General features: G+C 41.9%; 1 protein-coding gene across 5 annotated transcripts in view; it reads left to right on the plus strand.

Annotated features, from left to right (window-relative positions):
• STARD13 (StAR related lipid transfer domain containing 13) overlaps positions 1 to 25,202 on the plus strand; it is a gene marked incomplete at both ends in the record, with an annotated part of 256,349 nt that overhangs the window by 215,876 nt on the left and 15,271 nt on the right. For all 5 annotated transcript variants that reach the window (XM_080612400.1, XM_080612401.1, XM_080612404.1 and 2 more), the window contains 5 exons: positions 1,835 to 1,916; positions 11,011 to 11,074; positions 16,251 to 17,629; positions 18,984 to 19,157; positions 21,173 to 21,332. In XM_080612400.1, coding sequence (XP_080468526.1) covers positions 1,835 to 1,916; positions 11,011 to 11,074; positions 16,251 to 17,629; positions 18,984 to 19,157; positions 21,173 to 21,332 — 1,859 coding nt within the window. The remainder of the gene's footprint in view (positions 1 to 1,834; positions 1,917 to 11,010; positions 11,075 to 16,250; positions 17,630 to 18,983; positions 19,158 to 21,172; positions 21,333 to 25,202) is intronic.

The following is a 25,202-nucleotide window of genomic DNA, read 5'->3' on the forward strand; positions in this document are numbered from 1 at the left end:
AAAAGCAAGATTCTTGCCCTCATAGCCATGGGAAGGAAAAAAGAAAGAGGGACATAATTTGTGTAAACCTCGAAGGTTATCAAAAACAAGTACAAAAACCCAAATACATAGGTCTTGGTTTTAAAATCTTCCTGAACTGTGTCCAATATGAGATTGAACACAGTGTAAGTTACTGAAAATGTCAGTCTTACTGACAGATTGAAAACTGCCGAGTTACCAAAAGTGAACAATCTGAGCTGCATTTTACATTTGCAATTATTTTGCTAACTCCAAGCAAATGGCCGTGTCCCCCTCCTAGTTGTAAAGCTTGTGCCCAGAGAAATGGTGTCCTTGAGGGCAGGGTAAGTGGTTGCACTGCTGCTGCATTCAGGAGCAGTTCGGAAACTGGGGCTGGGGTTTTCCTGCTCTCCTTAGGTTTGTGCTGAGAGGGAAACTGCAGCTGATCTTCATTCTTCCCAAACTGCATATTCTGCCTGCCAGAGATACAGAGCCAGCTCAGGCCCACTTGGGCTTATTAGCTGAAGCACAGCTCTGCCAAACACCACTGGACACCTTCCAGGGTCAGCTTGGGTCTGGAGGCAGCACAGCTCCGCTCATGAAATGATGGCCAAGAAACTTTGTGGGTCAGAGCCAGCTCTGCAGAGAGACAGCTTGGACGCCATCCATCCCCTTGTGTGGGGTTGAGGCCAGTGGGGAGTGTGATGGCAGCGACACCTCCATGGCTTCTGATGGCTCTCAAGGCTTGGGTGCTGGATCCTGATGGGCTGTTGGGTTCCCACGGATTAGGAGCACCATGCAAGAAATGCTTGGATGGCTCCACATGGGCTCTATTAAACCGAGCAGGGAACTAAGATTAATACGCCTTCCAGACCAAAGCTGTATAGATGTGTGTCTACCACGGTCCATAGGTGTCCAGTAGTACTTTTTTGTCTGCCTTGTAATCAGAGTATCTCAAATACTGACTCCCCCAGTGAAAGGAGAGCCCCACTGCCTACTGAACTCAAAGGGATGTTCCCTCCAAAAAACAACCTGTGCTGGGCTCCCACAGTTCCTACAGAGTCAGTATGCACTCTAGACAGTCTGAGTCTCTGAAAACAAGGTCCTTTTTACAGCATCTGTTACGTCAGTGTTAAGCACTAGTGTCTGAAAATGCTGGCTGCAGTTTCTGTATCCCAGCATCCTGCTGTGGTACCTAAGCATGGCAGAGTAGTCTGGAGAGCAGCCAAAGCACTGGAACCCATCCCACCGTTACAAAGCCCACTAATGTTTAACAGCCATGTCACTTTTTATTACAAATGTCAGCTTCCAGCACACTAGCCTGGCTTTTTAGCTAACGTTGGGGGTTATAATTCATCTCATCTTTTTGGTCTCTGTTACTTGAGTAACACTTTGTCTGAAATCATTGTTATTGGAACCTGTAAAGAAAGCAAAAAGAACAGAACATTTCTGTTTCATGGGAAAAGTCTAGCAAATAACTCATTAAGTCACTGTGATGGGAATGGAGAACCTTGTTGATCATGCGGATAAAGAAAGTCTTTGGGTAATTGACTGATCTCATTTGTTTGTGCTAGGTGCTAGAAAGAACAGCTAAAGCCAAAATGAAATAACCTTGCTCTCTCTTTGGTGCACAGGATGTTCAACTATACCTTTAACAGAAAAAAAACAATAAAGTGGCTGGAAGAGTCACAGGTACAGCTGGAAGGGAAGCAGAGCTGTGTGAAATCAGTCATACTAGATCTCAGTGAGCAAGCACATTCAAAGCATTTTAGATATAGACAATGTATTTTCATTTGAATAGCAAGCAGCCTTCTTAATATTGTGTCTCCTTTTATAGACTCCCAGTTTCCCATTGACATTTCTGCAGTAAAGAAAGATCATGATTTTCTTGACAAGGACCTTGTAGAACCTCTTTGCAGGTAAATAACACCTAAAATATCTTTTCCGATAATTTAAAAACATGAGCTGATTTGTTACTGTTAGCATAGCAGCAGGAGCTGCAGCAGAGATGTTTGCTTGTCCATGTGAATTAAGCAATGGTATCTGTATATACCATTCTGAACTAATTTCTCTTACGGAAAATCCTGGAGTTGGACCCTCACTACACTCGCAGAAAGCATCACATGATTTGAGAAGACCCAAATACAATGGATTTGGAATAAGATACCTGCCTTTAAGAAATAACTAGCTATAGTACAAGCAAACCCTGAATAAACAGCTCACATTTGAGCTGCAAATGAATAACTCTCATGTGTAAGCACAGCATAAAAGATGAAACTTCACTGCACAGAATTCAGCAAGTACTTTCTGTGGCAGAAAACGTGGTTTTCATGCTGCTGTGATTCCCTTGGTACTCTCCTTTTGGCACCAGTTACAGAAGTGGGACTGGAACCCCACAGTACTACAGCTGCTACAACTAATCACTGCTTTGCCCTTCCCAGAGGGCTTGTGTTTGCTGTTTATCTAACTTTTTATACTCTGCTTGTGATGAATATACAGTCTTGCATTGCTCAAGTTTTGTCCCCCAGGACTCAAGAAGCAGCAATTCTGTGGTAGTTTTGCAAAACCGCACTGCACAGGCATTGTTCCCCTCTTCTTTCTCCTGGGCTCAACTCAAGCTGAATTCTGCTCCTCTCCTCTTCAGTAAGGACAACGGAGCATCTGGCCCCTAACCAGGCAGGCTTTATTACATGTTATGGAAACTTTCACAACACCAACATCAAGATAATTGGACAAAACTCTAGTCCCCTGTCTGCAACTATGGCTAAAGTCATCAGAGAGCATATGCTATTCCACTGCACATTGTACTGTGCATTGCAGGAATTAATGGGTCTGTGATGGAGGACTTCAGAGAGGGGTTCTGAGAGTCATAGAAAATAAGGCTGGAAGAGAATTCATCAGTCAATTTCCCCATCCTGGGCTATGCCTTCCTTCCTGGAGGATCCAGGTTAATTCCTGGGTGTAGCTGTGAGAATGATTTCCCGAAACTCCTTTACTGCAAGTGAGACTTACTGCTTCTCATTTTGTCTGTTACAGTTACAGGGAACAGAATATTCTTTCTCTATGTAGTAGCCTGTGTGCCTGAAGACGAATCAGTTGGAAAGACTTTGATCATTCAGTGATTGCTCTCAAGAATGCAGACTTGATCCACTGCTGTTCTCTGATGTTTGGTGTGAGGAATTGCTATGTCCATGGCTAAGAAACCTTCTTCCCACACATACACGCTTCCCCTGCATGTGGAAGTCTGGCATGTTGGAAGACATACTTTGCTGTAGTTTGGGAACTGGAAAGTGGTAGTGGTAGGAGGTTGAGATGCCTTTCCCTCTGCCCTCCCCCTCTCCCTACAAAGTTGAAAGACTATCCAGAAGTTGAAAGATGGTATCTGTCCCTGTCCTTTTCTTGTGAAAACAAACAGTGAGGTGCAGTTATTGCATGGCTCTGTGACTCTCCTCAGTCTTTATTCTCTTAAGTAATTGGCAATGCTAGTACTTCAGTCATGGTCACCAGGCATCTAGCACCTACATACCTGGAATATTGTGTCCAGTTCTGGGCCCCTCAGTTCAAGAAGGACAGGGACCTGCTGGAGAGAGTCCAGCGCAGGGCAACTAAGATGATTGAGGGAGTGGAGCATCTCCCTTATGAGGAAAGACTGAGGGATCTGGGTCTCTATAGTTTGGAGGAGACTGAGGGGTGACCTTATTAGTGTATATAAATATATAAAGGGGGAGTGTCATGAGGATGGAGCCAGGCTCTTCTCAGTGGCAAACAATGATAGGACAAGGGGTAATGGGTACAAACTGGAACACAAGAGGTTCCACTTAAACTTGAGAAGAAACTTCTTCTCAGTGAGGGTGACGGAACACTGGAACAGGCTGCCCAGGGGGGTTGTGGAGTCTCCTTCTCTGGAGACATTTCAAAACCCGCCTGGACACATTCCTGTGTAACCTTATCTAGGTATTCCTGCTCCGGCAGGGGAATTGGACTAGATAATCTTTTGAGGTCCCTTCCAATCTCTAGCATACTGTGATACTGTGATACCTAAATGGGAAAAGTTCATCTCTTGGTCCTCTGGCCTTTCTGATAAGACTCACCTACAATCACACTAGGTTGATATATTTATGAGGATTTATTTGTGAGCTAAACAGCTGGAGGCTTTTTTTTTTTACCTCTCTTTTATTAAAAGATTTGGGTTTGGGAGGTAAACTAGCATCTGGATAGATGCATTCATGTGACAATATGGTTTATGTTAGCCTGAATCAAGTGATACTGCTAAGACATGTAGTACATAAGCATAGACACAGATCTTTCCAAACTTGTTATTCAAAATAAAGTGGTTTATTTACTGTCTAGTAATTTTTTCTGTTATGACTTTATTCAGAAGACAGCACCAGGCTTTCATTTTTGGTGGGAGTTTTTAAACAGCTTAGATCTAAAAAAGGAATAACACCTCATACATTAGCAGTTAGAGATACAAGTATTATGTACAGGTTAGTTTTCAGGTTGCAGACATTTAATTTGATGTAACTCAGCACCTCCAAAGCTTTAGCTGAGAGTAACCTGTAAAAAGCGATTCAGCCCAATGTCAAGATTCAGGTATATCAAAACCGGTAAACAGTGTCAGCCGCTGCCCCCGATACCACCTTTGTTACTATATTAGCTACCAAACCAACATCTTCCAAGCTCTCCAGTGCACTGGAAATTCTCACAGCTCATCTGACCACTGTGGCTGGTTTTCTACCCTTGCTTTGCTCTGTGGTGGTGTTACAATGAGATGCATGACAGTAAACCATACGAGAGCTGCAGGCTATGATTCACTCTCATGAAACAGCTAAAGAAAAAGATTGGTTATTATTTCTATATGCGCTTATTCCCAGGTCAGGAGCCAAACTTCCATTCTTCAAACACCCAAAACTGCCCTCAAAGATATGCATGACCAAGCCTTCACACTGACCAATAGTGCTTTCAGCCCATTGTGCCAGACAAAATAGGTTTCTCATTTTTATTTGGAGGGTAATTTTAAAGCTGGAATGCCACAGTGGATAATCAGTTTGAGCAGAGTTTTAGCTCTTGAGTGGTAATGGTTTTAGCATAAACACTGAATTTCTGTTGGTTGAAATCAGACTCTCAATCTCATAACCAGTTTTCTCATGGCATTGCAGTATACGAAACAACATGAGGCACAAATGTAGAGGAACCTTTTCTTTTTTTAAAGCAGCCATTAGCATTTTAGTCAGAAAGCCTAAGACTCACTGTTGTAAAAGATTTCAGTGACCTTTTTGAGATATTCTAACACTCCTGCTGTTTGCAATATCATTTGAAAATTTGGCAGACTAATGACCAAATGTGAAGCCTGTGGGTTAGAGGCATATCTATCAGGAGATTCCACACAGATTTTATTGAGTAATGAACAATAGAAAATTGCCATGCAATCTGCAGGCAAATGCTGTCAGCCTGCCAAAATAATAATTGGGCATGAAAATTTAATAGCTGGATCTCTGTGTCATTTCCAAAATAGCAGCAACCAACTCTGCTCTGGGAACTTTTGTGGATGCTGTGATAAGAGGGTGAGAAGGAAAAGCCGAGCCATGTTGTGCTTTTGTATTCACGTAAATACAGAGACTAAGAATATAAATAACAAGTATGTATGTCTGATACATAGGCCCCTAAACCATGCTCTTAAAATTTGAATTGTGCCAAGCAGCCAGCAGCCTATTTTTCCGTAACTGTTGTCTCTTAGATAGTTCGTAAATAATCCAAAGGTTGCTGTATATGGGACAGCTTACCATTAGGGTTTTGAAATTATGATTGTATAGTCAGTACTGCCTTCTGAGTTATATTGCTCTAGGTGCTGTTAGGAAATATGCCCAGCTTTCCCCATGCACTACAGAATGCCCTGCTCTGAAGTCAGTAGAATGGCACCCACTGATCTCAAGGAGAGTTGACTCACCTCATGTGAGCATGTAGTCTATAAGGTAACTCAGTTGCAGCCATGATAAAACGTGATGGAACTGGTGTCACATATATTCTCTTCACACACAAAACTGGTGGAGCAGGGACATGCCAGTGCGAGCTTTACACATCAGCCCTAACAGTACTGGGAGGACCTCAGCAGAGCCCAGCACAAGGAGCTGAATTCCACAGCCCCAGAAGAAGCTAGCTAAGGTGATGTGTATCCAGCACCTAAACTTGTGTGAGAATAATGATAAAACAAAGAAATAGTGTTGTGTTTCCCTCAGAGAGGAGTTTAGGGAACCGTATAATGTTTTGCTTTGTCATGATCCATAAAAGAGGACATTTGTAGATCTGCCAAGGTAGAACACTGTGCTGTCCGTGTTAGCCCTCCCCATGGTGCCTCCTGCATGACTGTGCCCCTGGCTGCATTCCCCACCAACTGCTTGGAAGCAGCGCAGAACAGTTCCAGAGGAATGCATGGAGATCCAAGTCTGGACGGCTCTGCAAGCAGGCCAACAGGTTCCTCACAGGGTTTTCCAGCTGATCAGGTCCTCCATTGCTGCAAGCTCGTGTTTATTTGTAAACACTGCTTAGTGCTGTGCAGGATGCAAAAGTCAGAGAATTCCTACTTCTGAAGAAATTCCATCATAAGGGTTAATAATTACAGCACTGGGGTTGAGATTCAGAGCCCTAAATACCCTTGTCTGTTGCCATATTAGATATCCTAAGATACCTCGGACTTCTCCACGGCTGGCTGGACCACAGAGTGCCTGCAGTAGCTGAAAGCCAGGCTTGATACTCTAAGGCATCTAAAATAGCAACAGATACCTCTGTCTGCTGATGCTTAAGCATTGTTTCAAGGGACACTTTTAAACATAGACATGATGTTTCACCATAGAGATAAGTGTTAAACCGTAGAGGTACTGTTTACCTGTGATGGCCTGGAGAAGAAATAAAATTAACATCAGTGAAGCATTTGCTGTAGTGAATATTTTGCAGGCTTCTCCTGAATACTGTAAAGCTTTCCAGACAAGCGTTCAAACACATCCTAGATGATTTGATTTTTATATATCCACCTCTCTTTCATGTATTTAATGTATTTTTGCCGTGTTTTCTCAAGTCCAGATTTTGTGCTTTGTTGACATTACAAACAGGCAGTCTTTTCCTACGTTTTTAGCAGTGATATCAGAGTAGTGATTCTCCCACTTTAACTGGGATATTTGTGACAGCCTTTTGTAGCCAGAGGCTTTTATTTTTTTTGCTTTTTGAAAGATTTGATGAGGACTTCGCTGTCAGTCATCTAATGACTTTAAGCAGATGAGAAAAGTTTTCTGCCACTGCTGGCACATCAGCAAGGCAAAAGAAGTTGAAACAGACTGGCTTTGATTGGAGTTGTTAGTACCAGGCAAGCTCACAGCTATGATCATTAGTTCTCTAATTTCACTGGCAAATCTTCCCACAGCACTGGAAGTGCCCCAGAAAGCTTGCCAATGTTTTGTAGATGGGTAAATTTAAAACCTGAGGTTGAGGCCCTGGCACCCAATAGAAGGTAGTTTTGTTTTTGATGGAGCAACTTCTTCCTAGCAAAGCTAGATTGGAAAACTGCCAGGACAACAGTGTGGCTTCCCAGACCTCAAGTTCAGGTAACAATACTCATTTTTATAGAGATGACCTCTCAGTCCCTGCTGACACAACCTCACTTTTGGATGCTATTAGTGGGAAAGTGATGGCTTTAGATGGTCTTGTTGGTTTCATCATGTGCTTTCTGCACCTTTCCATGCTGAAGAAGCATCCTTTCTTCATAGAGATGCCATGACATTTTGGGTGGATATGTACAGAGGTACCTGGGTGCAAACAGGGCAAAGGTTACATCAAGGGCTTTTGCTTCCTTGTCTTCCTGCTTTTGAAGTGTGTGCTTGCTCCTCAGTTATTGGAAGGCAAGCAATACCATAGTGAATGGAAGGAGCACTGGTCCCTGTATTTAAAATATTTTCTTCTACATCTTCTCCGTAACACCTTCAAATAGGCAGTGAGTGGAGAGGATTTGTATAAACTATTGAGGAAGCAGTTGCAGCGATCATCTGCCAGGGGCTGTTGAGGAGATAGCCCTCTTTCTCAGGAGTTTCTTCAGTGCCTGCTCTCATGAAAGCAAGTGAGGGGGAGTTGATGTCTTGTTTTTCAGAGTTGATGAGCAGCTTGAAAGGAGGCAGTGGTTCCTCAGGTTTTCTGTGACTCAGGGAGTGAATTTAGCTGATGCCTGTCTCCCAGTCAGCCTTGCAGAACATGTTTAGGTCAAGGAAGCAGGGAGCACTTCCCCATCCCTGGTCTGCCTGCTCAGGGTGTGAGGACACAAGAGCAGCTTCACTCAGCTATGCAGCTATGAGCACTCAGGTAGCACACAGCAGCATGTCAGTGTGGGAATGTGGCTACAAGCTTGTCTTTTCAGAACAGCCCAGCTAATGCAGGAACTCCGATCTGAGCTTCCAGGTCACCTATCTTGTTATCTCTAAGGACAGACAGTTGGGCCAAAGTCCTTTGGAAATGTGTCTGTGCTTATGTATATTTAGAATTAATACTGATACACAAATGGAAACATTTTGTACTCAAAAGAAGTGCTGAACATTATTTAGCCCCAGGGCTCCAAGAAATTGTAACTTTGGGTTGAAAAATTCCATGTTTGGGCAAAAGATGAACTTTGCAGTAATAGATATAATCCCAAAGGAGGATATGTGGGCAGAAGGCTGAAGATACAGCTATGGAGCCACAAAGCCTGAAATTTATTTCAAGAACATTACTATCATGCATGCAGGGTGTGCTTGTGCATACATTATATGCACATTAATATGATGAGCACAGGACTTTTCTAATACAGCATAACATGTTTACGGGCTTGAATTAGGGAGGAGTATTTTATCTACAGAAGAACAGGTGACATTTTGTAAGGAAATGTTTTTTTTATAGGAAGATGCACATTTGGTAGGCTGGTTCTTTATTAGTTGTGTTAGTTTGGAAGGATCTCTAATATTAGAAGTTCCAGGGAGGAATATGTTAATGCCATAATTTCTTACAGTATGTGTGAGACTATATTATTGATGTGTTCCTTTTATTTTCACTTGTCTTTGTAACTTACTACATATATATAACATTTCAAATATTATCGGTTCTGGAGATTTGCAGCCTCTTCCTGAGACCTGGAAGAAACAGGGACAGCTCTTGCCTCAAAGACATGCTGCAGAGATGCAGGCAGCCTACAGAAGAGTGTTGAGGGCGCATGGTTCTCACACTCTGCCTCTCTTTATTTTGAAATTCACCCCTAAACCTGGAAAATGTTCAAAATCAAACACATTTACCTCTGAGCCTCTGTTTTAGAAGATGGATGGTTTAATGAATGAGGACCTTATAAATAAATATAATAAATAAAAATAATATAATAAATAAAAACCTAATCAACTATGATTAGCATAGTAGGCTCTCTATTGAAAGAGCATGTTTTCTTGTCCTCTGTTTCTGCACATGGGCACACACACACATTCACTTCCCATCTTTATCAGATTGTCATTTCAACCACCAGCATCATCGTATAGCCTTAGATTTAAGGAGCAGAAGCCTTAAAGAGTCCATGGTAACATCATGGGATCATAGAATCATAGAATAGTTAGGGTTGGAAAGGACCTTAAGATCATCTAGTTCCAACCCCCCTGCCATGTGCGGGGACACCTCACACTAAACAATGTCACCCAAGGCTCTGTTCAACCTGGACTTGAACACCGCCAGGAATGGAGCGTTCACAGCTTCCTTGGGCAACCTGTTCCAGTGCCTCACCACCCTTACAGTAAAGAACTTCCTCCTTGTATCCAGTCTAAACTTTCACTGTTTAAGTTTTAACCCATTACCCCTTGTCCGACCACTGCAGTCCCTGATAAATAGTCCATCCCTAGCATCCTCGTAGGCCCCCTTCAGATACTGGAAGGCTGCTATGAGGTCTCCACGCAGCCTTCTCTTCTCCAGGCTGAACAGCCCCAGGTTTCTCAGCCTGTCTTCATAGAGGAGGTGCTCCAGTCCCCTGATCATCCTCGTGGCCCTCCTCTGGCCTTGTTCCAACAATTTCATGTCCTTTTTATGTTGAGGACACCAGAACTGCACACAATACTCCAAGTGAGGTCTCAGGAGAGCAGAGTAGAGGGGCAGGATCACCTCCTTTGACCTGCTGGTCACGCTCCTTTTGATGCAGCCCAGGGCACAGTTGGCTTTCTGGGCTGTGAGCGCACACTGAAGCCGGCTCATGTTCATTTTCTCATCGACCAACACCCCCAAGTCCTTCTCTGCAGGGCTGCTCTGAATCTCTTCTCTGCCCAACCTGTAGCCGTGCCTGGGATTGCTTTGATCCAGGTGTAGGACCTTGCACTTGGCATGGTTAAACTAAATAAGGTTGGCATCAGCCCACCTCACAAGTGTGTCAATGTCCCTCTGAATGGCATTCCTTCCCTCCAGCGTAACATCATTACCAACCATTTATTTAAAGATGTTAGATTTGTTACATCGTGTGTGTTAACCTATATATATGATCCACAGGTGTAGGAAAGGAGCTATGGGCTGTGGATAGACATTTAACTGCTAAAAGTTATTCTTTCTGTCAGCTTTTCAAAGGACATTTTAAAGTTCCTGAAGCAAGGAACTGCGTCTTTTTCTTCTGTCTTTTACCAGTGCTTTGAAATCTACATATTAGACCAATTAAGTTGCAGTCCTGCAGAAGGCAATTTACGTCCTTCTTCTCTTGTAATTTCCCCAGCCGTCAGCCTCGTTTGTTTATACCTGTGTCCTTTGCTAAGTACTTGAATGTTTATAAATTAAAAAGCAATGTACAAAACCTGACAATTAAGCAATGTAAAGCTATGATTCCCTTTTAATGCAGTGGTCTTATATCCTGGAATAATATGACTATTGTCGTTTCTGAAGCCTGTTGTACACAGTTGGCAGATAAGAGAAAAGCTTTTGAACTTATGAAAAGTCATGCCCTTTAATCAGAGGCTGCTAATCTTTTGAATTTGCTTTGCCCTGTAGACGACTGAACACGCTGAACAAGTGCGCCTCAATGAAACTCGATGTGAACTTCCAAAGAAAAAAGGTAAGAAAACTGCATGAAATTTGCTGGGTTTGCGCTGCCTTTTCTGATAAAACCTCCCCAATTTAGCCTTTTAGTCAGTAATGCTTTTTAAAGTAAGTTAAGTGTGTTTGACTTTGAACACATTTCAGTATTATCTGGACACATGATAATGTGAATTGCTGAATCTTGGAATTATAAATAAAACAGAAAAAACCTGTGACTAATACAGCAGGTACAATGCTACGTGTGTTAAAAGGGCACACACAGTACTTAAAACTTTACATACATGTAACTCATGTTAGTGGGTGAAGAGATGGTGTGGTTTCATTAGGCTGGCTTGTTTGCCAATGCCATGTGAGTGCAGAATGGAAAATCCTGCTTGGAAAAAAAATGGAAGCTGCATGGATTAAAACAATATCATTTATTTCATGTGCTGACTTATTCACAGTTTAGAACACGAAAATAAACTTTCATCCTTACAAACTCCTGTGTAACATGGGAATTATTTGAGCTTAAAGGTTTTCAGTGAGGACTGCAGAAACTGACTATTGATTTTGAGAGTTTTGTAACATGTCCAGCATTAACTGTTGAATGTTTCATTTCCTGGTCACAAATTCTCCCAAGCCCTTCAGTAGTATACAATTTTAGTTGTCGACTTTGAGAAATCTTGGTGCCTGCTTTTCCTTCCTTAGAGCGTTTGTCTAATGCTTTTTAAAAACTGCCTCTGAGAGCTGCATTTTTGGTGTCTTTGCAGATTCAGTCTATTCATACTCTATTCAATGTTTGAGGGAATTTGAATGGAGAATGGTTTCAATGTCTGGGTATTTTACCTTCTGCATGTGCCCATTTGTTCCTCAGTGTATGTAGCCTCTTTAGTTCACATTTTGTCTGTTCACTCAAGTCACGGAGACCTCTTCTCTTCACTGCTTCAGACCTGATGGGTTTTTCTTGTCTTTGATAAGTGTCAATACTTTGCACATCAAACACCCACATCATAGCTGAGAGAGGGAACAGTAATTTCCCCTGACTACACAGTAACTCTATCATCTGCGCAGGTAGGCACTACAGGAAGGGGCTGAGGTCCTTCAGCAAAAACTAACTCGACTGTGTCATTGACCTGCCTGCAGCCGTGTCTGGTTTGCATCCATGAACTCACATACTTGTGTTTAAGCTGAGATACTGGAGTTGCACAAGAGACAAATAAAAAGGCAACATGTAGGTGAATGCTGATTGTCCTCTGGATATTTTGTTCAGTTCCTCCCCTTCTTCTGTTCAAATATTTTGGGTTTGGTTTGAGGTTTGTATGCTTGCTTGATTGCTTGCTTCTGTAAGTGTCTGATGATGTTGGTCTAAAAAAAGAATTTTCTTATCTTTGGGGTTTATTAATTTTGCTGCCTCTCCTCCCATCTTTGAATAGATTTAAGCCCTCAGCTGATCTCTTTGCAGATGACCATTATTCACTATGGAAGTCAGACTGCCCTACTTTTTTCAGGGGGACAGAAGCTAGTTGGGTCCATACCTGCATGAGGCCAGGGAGAATCAGAACACAGAATACAGCAGAGAAAGAGAGGATGAAGGAGATTTGAGACAACAGATACAGAGCAACTGAAAGGAGGAGAGTGTGGGGGAGAGAAGAGGGAGAAGAGACTGCTGACAGGAGGAAATGTAAATGCATGTGTAAAAGCCGAAAACTGGGTCTGCAATGGAATGCTGAACCAAATGAAATGCGAACTCAGCTTGCTTTGGAGGTTCAGCATAACAGGTTTGCACAAGACTAGCATAGCTGCTTGAGTGGTTCATCAAAATATGGCCAAGCAAGCTGCCAGGCAAGGTTACAGTGAAAGCCAGCACGATGTGAGCATTCCCCACTTGCCTGCTCTCCCACCCAAACCATTCGTGCTGTGGGCTGCACTCTTCCCTTTGGCTTCATTGAGATACATACAGAAATCCTTGTGTATGTGTTGCAAATATGTCCATAAGCGATTTGGACAGACAGAGATTAGCCTTTGGATTAACTGCCTTCTGCAGCTGTCGGTTTATGAGAATTCCTGCCCCCAGCTGGAAAAATGTGGCAGAATTCCACCACAAATAAACCCACTTTTTGCCTTTTGTTACCCGCTGTATCTCAGGCAAGTACACCCTCAGTCAAAAAGCTGTACTATTTTAAATCAACTGTGACAAATCTGTGAATCAAAACCTCTTTCTTTTTGGCAAATGTTGTCAGTCACTCCTCAAGAAACTTGCCGCTTCTCGTCTTCCTAAACATAATAGTATTAAATGGACTCTTGAATATGCTCCAAAGCTGTGCACTTGATTTCACCCTAGGTCAGTAGAAGTGTATAGTCACTGCTCCAAGATGTCTGCTCTGCCTGTGTAAGATGAATTGTTGCTTTCAGACCCACTCTTGATCCACTGTCCCCATAGCTGGTGACATGTCAGTTGGCAAAGTGCTCTCTGCACTTTTTTCAGGATGGTCTCATTTGTCAGGGCACTCTGGTATCTAACAAGAACAGTGGGTTATTCAGGATGTCTGTGGTTTCCAGAATTTCTACTGATTCCATCAAAAGAAAAGCACATTATGTCACAGGACTCACAGTCAGCCGAATCTGGAGTGAGTCATCATGACAGCGTTTCAGTATCTAGATATTTCATTTGTCTAATTTTGCTTGTGACAAAACACAAGTATTTTCATTACCAATTAAAAAAAAAAAAAGAAAAAAAACCCCAAAACCAACACAAAAACACAAAGCTAACTTTTTTTTTTTTTTTTTTTTTTCCCCTATAGAGCTGCCAATTTCAACACCGAAAACTGTCTGTATTTTCTGAGTGGTTCTTGGGCAGACTGTAATCCTGTCTTTGTGTCATTAGAGGCAAAAATTGGTTGCTACCAATATCCATTCATGTTCATCTCTACTTTCTCAAAAAAAGAATAAGATCAAAACTTATTTTCCTCTAAAGAGGATTTAAAGTATATTCACTTCTGAATTTGTTTATTTCTGTCTCCTGCTCTGCTCTCTTCATGGTGTTTTTCACAGTATTGCTACCACTTTCGCTAGTTTTATCGATTCCAGTTTGTAGAAAATGCAGGCTAAATCCTATCAGTTCATACAGTAATGGCAGTGCAGCTACAGGGATTTGTGTCAGCTGAGAATCTTCTTTAAGGTCCCTTTGGCATATTGAGATGTTCAACAAATAAGAAAATACATTTTTATCCTATTGGCTGGTGCCATCCTATTGGCTTGGGTGGTGGTATGCTTTGTAGATATAATTACCACTGCTAAATATTTAACAGAACATAACCTTGCGGTTTTTTAAAATATCCACTTTGTGGCACCTCTAAGACCACAATAGATGGATTTTTAAGTGCCTCAGTCTGTGCAGTCCTTCACCGGTATAAGCATACAGTACATTGTGAAGCTAAAATGAAGGTGGAGCTCCTTGATAAGCTGTTTCTTCCATGCAGACAAAATGGCCAAAGCAGTATTAGCCTTTTCTAGCCCGTTTCCTGATGCTTTTCTAGCTGCTTCTTTTTCCTCTCTAGCCGCAGAACTAAGATCTCCATTCATTCCTGTGAACTGACATCAGTGGCAGGAGCACTGCACACTTTGACGTTAGCAACGTTAGCAGATAAAAGAGGAATGACTGAGCCTAAAATTTTATAGCTATATTTTATGTTTTGGACATGATCTGAAACATCTGGCCAATTTGAAGTGATAAACTGGCAAAAGTTTATGGCATGAGTGAGATCTGGCATGCTACTAAACCCCTCTTCTGAGGTTTTTGCAATATTAAAGGTTTTGGGCATTCTTGTAAAGTTTGGTTTACATTTTTCAATTAGAAAGGCCGGCAGAGATCTAGTCGGAGATGGGAGATAACTTTACCATCAAAACTTCATAGAAAAATACTTCTAATAATAGACTTTTAAAATGAGAATTTTTTCCAGTCCCAAAATAGTCCTTCTGGTTTAGCACCTCATTTTAGTCTGACAGCCTGTCATATTTTACTGCCTTCATACTGCTTCCAAGAATGTGAAGAGCTGCTTGGATGTCATGTAGGTGAAGTTAGTTTGTCCTGCTTTAAAACAAATGTACAAGAATAATGCAGTATAAATCCAGTTCAAAGTCAGGGGAAGGATACTCATTAGCAACTAAGGGCTTCGCATCCTTAGAGAACACCAAGTTCAACACTGCATGCTTCATGCTGAAGATGTATCTTTTTTGTTTGAGCAAACAGATGAGAGAAAAGTCATAGGGAGAGCGTTTTTATCCAATTTTTTTTCAAGGTGCATTTTGTCTGCATTGCACAGTAGTCCTAGAGCTGCCTAAACAGAAAGTGCAATTCTGCATGCCCCAGGCAGAGGGTGAGGAAAGGCTGTGGGGCTGCTGCTGCCTCTGGAGAGGTCAAGGGAAGCCAGAGACAGTGGGGTAGGCTGCAGGTCATCAAGGTTGGGGTGCCTCTGATGGCAAAAGCAATGAAAATAGCAGTAGCCACTGTACAAAAGCTCACCTCAGCTGTAGATGCTACCCCATCTACACAGGACTGAGTCTGGTTGGTCCTCCACCCCAAACCTCCCCGGCTGCCTTTGCTGGCTTCCTCTGCTGTCTTCCTCTGCCTGCGCCCAGACCCGCTCAAAGAAGTACCTCCAAATATTTCTTTTTAATCATTATTTTAAGCAGCATGGCTTTTTATATGTTCCTGAAACATAAATCTTGTTAGATGTACCTGGCCTGTGAAGTTTATAGATGTTTATTTAGTTCTCACTGCAAAACTAAGCACAGCACCAGGTATTTGCTGTCTAGGTTTCTTAAATGTCTCACACTGCTATAGTATCCAGCTACTTCCCAGTCTTTACTGTGTATCTTAACACCATCCCTGCAAATCAGGACCCCTCTACTTGGACCTTTCAACCCCATTTTTTCCTAAACAGTCACTATGGGCAGTTCAGTGCACAGGCAGTCTGCCCTGCAGAAACCAAGAGGATTGATGGAACTCATGAGCTCCCTAACATAGAGCAGGATTTTATTCCTTACTTGTAAAGATTCTTGATTCAGTCTTTACAATTAAATGAAAGACTAATCATAAACTAGGATCAGGGAGACTTTACCACCTGTCATTCACACAGAACAACACAATCACATTAATTCAAATAACAAGTAAAAGCACCTGCTTTTAACATGTGCCACTTGCTGTTTTCCAGAGTGAAGATTCAGATGAAGAAGACCTCTGTGCTATCAGTAATAAATGGACTTTCCAGCGAACTAGCAGACGATGGTCTCGGGTGGACGATATTGATGCTTTGCTTCACCAATCAAACAGACATGGATCTTCTGGGGACATTAAAATGAAAAATACAACAAGCAGTGAGAGCGTCCTCACAGATCTGAGTGAACCTGAAGTATCTTCTATTCACAGCGAGAGCAGTGGGGGAAGTGACAACAGGAGTCAATCTGGCGTCAGCAGCAATGCCAGGGAGACCTGTGACTGCTCTGGCCAGCATGATGTAGAAGGCACACTGTTGCAAGACCCCACTGTGATAAACACCGCCTTGTCCCCCAAGGACAACCTGAAGAATGACAAACCAACACGAACCAAAGCAAAAACCTTTCTAAAACGTATGGAGACACTAAAAGCAAAAGGTGTGCATGGAAAACTAAAAGGCTCGGGAAGAACGGGTCCTCTAGAGATAAGTGGACCTGTTCTCCAATATGAGCCAAAATCCTTGAAAGACATGCACTGTGTACAGATAGTCAACGGCGATTTCAAAAACTTAGGACAAGATTCAGTCAAAAGAGGACTTTCCTTTTCTGCCAAATCCAGCAGTGACAGCAGTCAGTCTGAAAACAGCAGCAGTGGGGTGAGCACACCGTGCCTGAAGGAACGCAAATGCCATGAAGCAAACAAGAGAGGTGGAATGTACCTGGAGGACCTGGATGTTCTGTCAGGAACAGCCTTACGGCAAGTGGTAGACCAAAACCGCAAAAATGAATTTCATTCCCAAGAGAACTTGGTTGTGCATATTCCCAAGGATCACAAACCGGGGACCTTTCCAAAGGCACTTTCTATTGAAAGCCTTTCACCTACAGACAACAGTAACAGTGTAAACTGGAGGACAGGCAGCATCTCTTTGGGAAAGCAGAACTACTCTACTCCAAAAGAGTCTGGATTGATGGCTTGCTGTCCTAAAGAGAGCAGAATTAGTATTTATGACAATGTGCCAGGTTCCCACTTGTATGCTAGTACTGGCGACCTCCTGGACTTAGAGAAAGATGTACTTTTTCCTCATTTAGATGACATTTTGCAGCATGTCAACGGACTCCAGGAGGTGGTAGATGGCTGGTCAAAGAATGTGTTACCAGGCCTGCCAGTCGATGATGTGTCAGTCAGGAAATCTCCATCATTGCCTTTCCAGTCACCCACACAGATCATGCTTGATTTTGAAGGAAACTCTGTTTCTGACGGCCGGACCACACCGAGTGACATGGACAGAGATGGAACATCCCTGAATGAATCCGAAGCTACTGTTGTTAGGGACAGGAGAGACTCTGGAGTGGGAGCATCACTCACAAGGCCGAGCAGGTAGGTAGCAAAAATTTGTACACAAATCCATAGACTGTGAAATACATTATAATGGGAGTCAGAAGGTGCAGAGTATTATTACAGTTGTACTCATTCTATATGGGGATGGGGACTTTCCATGGAAGGGTGTGACTTTGGGAGGAGGGACATCCTGCTATGGAAATTCTTATAGCAATCAATGAAGAACTGGTTTAATAGAGCAAACTAAGGCATTTTTTTTCTCTCTTGATCCACTGTTTGCACACTATATGTTGTGAGATGTATTTTCAGTTTGTTTTCTGAAGTTGTGCACCCCAGTATTTATGCGTCAGCAGCCTTGTGCACTTTTTTTATGCACTGGTCTGCTTTAAAAATGCATCCTTTTGTGCTCAAAGAGAATTTCCCTACCCTGCCCCAGACCCTTATATGATGGCATGAAATGACGGTATACAATGAACTTCTTATTAAAAGTGAAAAGTTTGCAGACCTGTTTTAAGTCAGGGGGATTAGTTGAGCTAAGGAAGCATGGCCCTGGGTAAAGGCCTTTTTAGATCCATACTCCTGTGTATAGGCTGACTTTGTATGTGAAAAAGCAGTGAGAAAATACCCGGTATTTTCTGTTCTGCCATCAGTCTTGTCATGTCCTCAGAGAGGATTCTGCAGTGCCATGGTTTACTGCTGCCTTTGCTTGCTCACCACCATCACAAGCAAGTGAACTCGAGGAAACTACTGAGTAAATGAGCAGTGCCAAAGTTTTTAGGATTTGAGCCAGAATTCATGTTTAGCAAAACAAGAAACTGAAATGAGTTTTTTTCTGATGTATCCAGTATATAGAGAAAGTGCACTGGAGTAAAGAGAAGTGTGTGGCTTCATAGCTTTGTGGTTACAACTCTTGCCAGGGAGACACAGGGTTCAATCCTTTCTCCAAAAAATCCTTCAGTATTTAATGATAGAGATATTTGGAGAACCTCATCTCCAAATACCTTGGTGGTCAGGCCAGACTCCTGGGAGCTGAGGGACCAGGCATCAAATCCTGGTTCTGAATCAGGGAGAGAACATTTGAATCTGGATGTCCCACATGCTGTTAGAAATGTGTGGACTAAAGGGCATAGCAGGCAGCACTGCTTCCCTCAGTACATGGACAGGACCCAAACCCATTTGTGAATTTAAAGTTAAAAGTCAAAACTTGGGCATTTCCAACATTAAAGAGATTAAGCAAATTTTTTTATTTGCCTCCAAGCTACATTTCCTTTCACTTGACACATCATGAGCCATAACGTGTGTATGTTTATGTATATTTTATATATTGCCCAGGTCTATCTCACAGTATACCATCTTCTTTTGCCCAATTTTTCTATTGTTTCCTTTCCTAAAGGCGATTACGATGGCATAGTTTCCAAATCTCTCATCGCCAAAGCGACTCCATCACATCACTTCACATCAGCAATCAGTCAGCAGCCCAACTGAATCTGCTGCAGAAATTCTCTCTGCTTCGCCTTACTGCCATCATGGAAAAGTACTCCATGTCAAACAAACATGGTTGGACCTGGTAAGTACCATCAATAACTGGAAAAAAGATATTTTTAGAAGGAAATAGTTTCTCCTAATTCTGTTATTTTGATAGTAAATTCAGTAAATTCAATTAAGAGGAACAATTTACTTCAACTGTAGAATTTGAAACTGTCCCTTTTAATCCATCGCTGCCGAGGGAATCAATGACAAAGTCAGAAATAGATCCTGGAGATTTGACTTCATTCCTGTTCTGTAACAGAGACAACCCTGGCCTCTCTAACAACACTCCAGTTGCAGAAAAATAAACAGGAGTAGGAGAGAGTGATTAAAAGTAGGAAATGTTTACAGTAAGTCTTCCCCAGAATTCATTTCGCTATTTGAAAAGAAACAGCTGGTGCTGATACTTCATGTATTCAATATTGTTTTGTTTGTGCTTTAAAAGAAGGGTTAGAGCAGTTATGGGACTTTGTAGATCAAAAGATGCAAGTGTTAGCCTAGGCCTGAACACACGTTAGAGGGAGCTGGCAGCCTTAGCAGCTGTAACAGCTACCTGGTCACTCAGAGAGGGGAGCAAAGGGCAGATGGACATGAATGCTGGCATTGTGGCTCCTTCCTTAGCAACATGCCACAGAAACCTGCATGTTTAATAGTATATGAACCCTGATGGGCCATGCAGACTGGTATATACAAGAATAGAAATGGGCATAGATGGGAGATATAAGTATCTGAGAAATAATCAAAAGGATAACAGACATTTTCGCCACTACACAGAGAGACTGAGTCCAAAACCAATATGACTTGACATTTACACTGTGATTTCCATGTTCAAAGCACTTGACCAAAATCCTACTAAATTCAGCTGTGAGCTAGATAAGACCAGTTTTCCTGTAGAAATGGAAAAATAAATACAAGGGACTACAAGTGAGATTCACCTCACTGATATCAGCCACTCCAAAAAGCTGTAAATCTAATCTGAACAAGTAGGGTTGGCTGTCTGTGGTCAGTAGGAAATGACAGGCACCTCATTCTATCCAAACCTCAGGGTTTGGGTCACCCTGTAGAGGTACCTCACTCTACGGTGCATATAGTGCCAGCTTGGACTCCTAACTCTTTCTAAATCTCCATCAGAGAGCTAAAATTCATTAAGATGAACCCTCAGATCACTGTTCTCCTTTGGTACAGCTAGCTGAAAACGTCTGTACCGAAATGAATCTCACCTTAACTAACTTCAAATAAGAAGACTAGAATACAGCAAATTCTAGATTCTGGTTTGTGCAGAGATTTTCTCTCCTAACAAGTATTTCCTCAGTTTGTATAATCAGTCTCTAGGGATTTATAAGAGTGGGACTCTAAATAGCTGTATAGTTATAAGCTGTACTCCTTCAGTAGGTCATTTCATCCAAGTTTTATCTCCTTCCCACACAGATGAGAACAATCTTTGTCACATTCAGGTCATACTCATCTTTTTTTTTTTTTTAATTCCACTGCAGTAGTGACTCCCACAAAGGGAATCCAGTTTGTTCTCCTTTCCACCATCACTTTGGGATGGTGAAAAGCTCACCAGCTTCACTCAAGTTACTCAACTGAAATAAACCATATAACAACAAGATGGATCTGGCACGTACAGATTTCCCACCATCATTTATTACTGTAAATTGTTAGTCAATAGAAATACTAGATCATGTAACCAGTAGTATAAAAATCATTCAGCATGTTAAAGGACTGAATCTCCTTTTCTTTTAGATACTCTCTCCACTATGTTTCGCTGTGCCATTCCTTTGAGTCCCTAACAGATGCTATAAACCATGTTGGCTTCAGCTGGATGACAGCTGCATAGTAAAAGTTGTTTGTTAGAACAGATTAATATGTTATGTCTTAGAGCCAGGGGCCAACTACTTTTAAAAGTTGTCAAGAAATCCATCAATTATACTGTTTGTAAAGTGTCCGTGTATTATGCATTAAGCATCATTTCACCACCTTCATAAAAAAGGCCCCAGTCACCCTTTTCTGCCAGTAGTGTTACTCAGAGAGACTGTTTATGTTAATTTTCAGGTCTGTGCCAAAGTTCATGAAGAGGATGAAAGTCCCTGACTACAAGGACAAGAACGTCTTTGGTGTGCCTCTGATAGTTCATGTCCAGAGAACAGGACAGCCTCTTCCCCAGAGCATACAACAAGCTCTACGCTACTTACGGAGCAACTGTCTGGATCAGGTACGAACGTTACTCCAGGGACTTAGTTGATTTTTTCTGAAAAGCCACCCTAAGCAAGCTGTGGTGAACCTTTTTGTATGTGGTACCAGAGTTATTTGAAGGTTGTTACATCTCATGTTGGACCCAGATCTCCTCTAGTGATTTAATACTTGATGCCAATACTAATGGTTTTGAATTTTGAGATTTGTATCCAGCTTATCTGTTGAATTCATGCAGCTGTAACAGTCTTGCTGATTTGTATGCTGTAGTCTACCTCATAGAATGACATGAGATCTTCTTGTCTATTGAGTCAGACCTGGGAAGTGATCAGGACTCTCAGCTTGTACCCTTATATCTGCGCTGCTTATGCTTGACTGTTTCCACTGAGAGTTAACTACATTCACCATTTCACAATGATATGGTACAAAAAGTTTTATTTACTTAGCAAAGAAAAAACGTCCAAGAATAGAGAGCAAACTCAGCAAAATATTCAAAGTATTCTGTTGACAAAGTCAGATGCATCCAGATAGAGTCAGGTCAGCAGGGGTTCAATGCCAAAGCCGTTATGGTACATTTCCTTTTATAGTGTGCTTAGCTGCAACAAGCCAGGAGGGAGACCCTCATGCTCACAAGTATTTCAGATTTTTTTATTGCCTTTAGCTATAGAACAGGGAAATACCTGTTATATTTTTACTGTTCTTCCCCTAAGGATGAGGGTATGTATCTTTACAAACATAGAACTGGGAGAAACCCTCTGGAAGATTCTTTTCAGTCCTCTATTATTTTTGACCTCATGTCATATGATCTCTTCCATAACTGCTTTTAGTAAGCAGTTGGAAGTACGAAAGGAGCAACTAGCATTTACTCCACAGACTGCTGGTTTCTGTAGCACACAAAAAAGGTAGAAATAGCCGTTTCTGAATCTTTCCATTTTATGATAACCATTCTGGTTGTTGTTCAGGTTGGTTTGTTGGGTGACAGTCATCTTCCCCAAAATGCAAGTCTAAAAATTAATGTAAAAACTAAATGACTTGCTGTGAATCACAACCATTTCCCCTTACAGCCAGTGGGGAAGACATAGATCCTTTCTATCATGTCTCTCTGTAAAGAGATCCTGTGGTGTTCAAACCTTGACATCTAACTCTGGGGTGTCAAAAGTGAGGTGAGATGTGTTGTTCTGATGGGAGCTAAAGGATGGGATGAGTAGCCTATTGGAATTGTATTAATAGGGGATGGAAGGGGAAGATGTATAGAGACAACTTGAAGCAGTAATTCAATAGCTATCATGCCTGGTTATCACTGTGGTAACCTGGAAGGAGTTTGTATACTGAGCCTGGAAACCCAATGTGAGAAGAAAAGTGATGCAGTAAGCCTGGAATCGGTGATGGAATTGGAGGAGGAGATACAGGATCAGAAGATGTCGGGATAGGGAGGGACTCATCAGCTAAAAAGCAGAACAAGAAGAAAGAGAGAGCAGATAAGTGGGGGAAAAAGTAGAAAGGAGAGTAAAACTGAAGAGAAAGAAAAAGCTTTTCAGAGATTTGAGGCAGTCAAAAGGAATGCCCATAGCCCATCTTAGACAAATATCTGCTCCAAGAGGGCAGCTTTACTTGCTGGGAATCATCATAGCTATGTGAAGGACCATTTCAACTCAGCTTGAGTTTCCACTGGGAGTGGAATTGAGAAAACGCTGAATAGAAAATGAAGGAAGAGAAGTACAGATTGAGACCATTTAAAATATCTTCCCACCAAAAACCTTTCTAGGCCAAAACCCTCCAGGTAATTCAACTTCTTCACTTTACAGCTTTACAGTCACTCCTGTTTCTTCCATATAATTCAGTCTCCTAATGCCCAGCCAGAGGTCTGAGCAGCCTCTGGTTTCCGCCAGCGTCTTGCTTATGTATCTCTTCCATGGACTGCAGAAGGCAGTCTAGAGTCCTCAACAGACACCAGAGCTTCTACCACAGGCACCTGTTAAAGCTGAGGTTGCTCTAAATTACTGTAAGGTCTGGCTCCTGGCCCTGAAATATCTAAGAGGGTATGGGGAGCCTCACCATTATTTGTAGGATATATTATTCAGTTTCCACTTGTGAAACAGAAAGCACGTTGCCTTTTTTGACTGCATCCTTATTTCTGTCACACATCATATGGCTACTTGCAGGGCAGATGATGCACAGCGTGAGGGTAATAAAGAGATTGAGCCAGACTAATGTCTGATAAATCACTAGATTTATAGTCCCATTTTATTTACAGAATGAGTCTGTAATATTGCAAAACAAAGCCTAAACCATCTTTTTTCTATGACGTAAAGAAATGTCCTCTTTTGATTATGATTTTCTCCAAGAAAAAGGGAAATTGGAGTTTGGATAATTATCATTAAACAAAGATCAAGATTAGCAGACTGATGCACAGCAGGAGATTGCATAGGTGAGATTTGACATCTGACCTCTTGAATCAGACTTAGCTAGAAGGCTTTTAAGGTTCTTTATACCAGCAAGGACACTTTGCATCAAAAGAAGAGAACTGAGCCTGTGCTCTGACATTTATCTACCATATGCCAAAACTGGTTTTTTTTTTGGTTTTTTTTTTGTAGAATTAGCATCTGTCCTTCTGCATCTTCAGCACACAAAAAAGAGAGAAAGGGAAAGGGAAAACCAGATTAAAAGAGCTGGATGCACTTTCTTATATTCTTTTATCAGAAAAAAGAGCAGAGCTTCACTTGTGAACAGAAATATAGTACACTAACGGATGTACACAGGGCACACTCCTGTTCTCTACTTCCTACACATAAATTTAGCTCACAAGTGGTGCTAAATTCATCGATAAGAAGACATAGCAGAAAAGTTGCCTCCCAGCCAGTCTGGTGTAGCAGTTCTTTGCCATATAAATAAATGCATTCCCTCACAGAGCTCTAGAGTGTGTGATTTATGTAATTAGTGTCATATATGTCTGAGTTAAGAAAAGTCCTAAATATAGGTGAGCAGCTGGGAGGTGTTCTAGGGAAAGGAGGGTCCTATCTAAACTCTGTGCAGGAAGAAGTAAAGGGAAAAAAGCCAGAAGGCATCATGTCCTTGCCTTTACACATTTTTCTTGGTGGACTATGCCACACAGAAAGCTGAACTGACCACCACTGAGTCAGCAGGCAGAGACAAACAGAAGCCTATAAGTCCAAACCTGAAATGCTCTTTTTTCTTAGGTCTTTCTCAATATTTCAACTTTTCCCCTGCAAAACTGAGGGAAAGTAGTACTAACACTTCCCAAATGAAACACTGTAAACCCTTTTGGGAATAAATAACGTGGCTGAGGCTCAGGAATTCACCCCAGGGGAATTCCACTGGTGAGAAGGACGTAAAAGGGCAGCACTGCCTTGAAGGCGTAATTTGAAGAATTACAGCTTCCTTTAGAGTAGAAAGCAAACAGGATAAAAATGTATCTTAGTGACATAGCACAAGTAATCCCCTTTATGGCCCCTGCTTTCAAATTGGGGTTTTCAGTGGGATTTGAGGGAACTGTTGTAAGCAGAGAGCATGAAGGGGAAAACATAGATTTGGTCTTGATTGTAAAGCTGTACCAGGATGTGCTAGTCTTTTGCCATAGCATTTGTGACTTAGCTGAGCATAGTATTTTCTTGTTAGTCTTCAAAATATATACCCAAACAAACATGAGGAACCAGATTCTCAGCTGGAGTAAATCAACAGACAGTCACCCAAGCCAAGCAAGCCATACTGATTTGTATCAGCTGAGCGTCTTGCTGAAACTATTTAGAGAGCAGGCAAACCACATGCACTCTGAACTCTATCTAGGATAGGATACAGAGCAGTAGCATTATTAACTCCTACGCTTCTGCCATGAGAGCGGGCATTTGCCTACAAGACTTGTGGGCAAGTCATG

Source organism: Psittacula echo (assembly GCF_963264785.1).
Source record: "Psittacula echo genome assembly, chromosome: 3".
NCBI lineage: Eukaryota > Metazoa > Chordata > Aves > Psittaciformes > Psittacidae > Psittacula > Psittacula echo.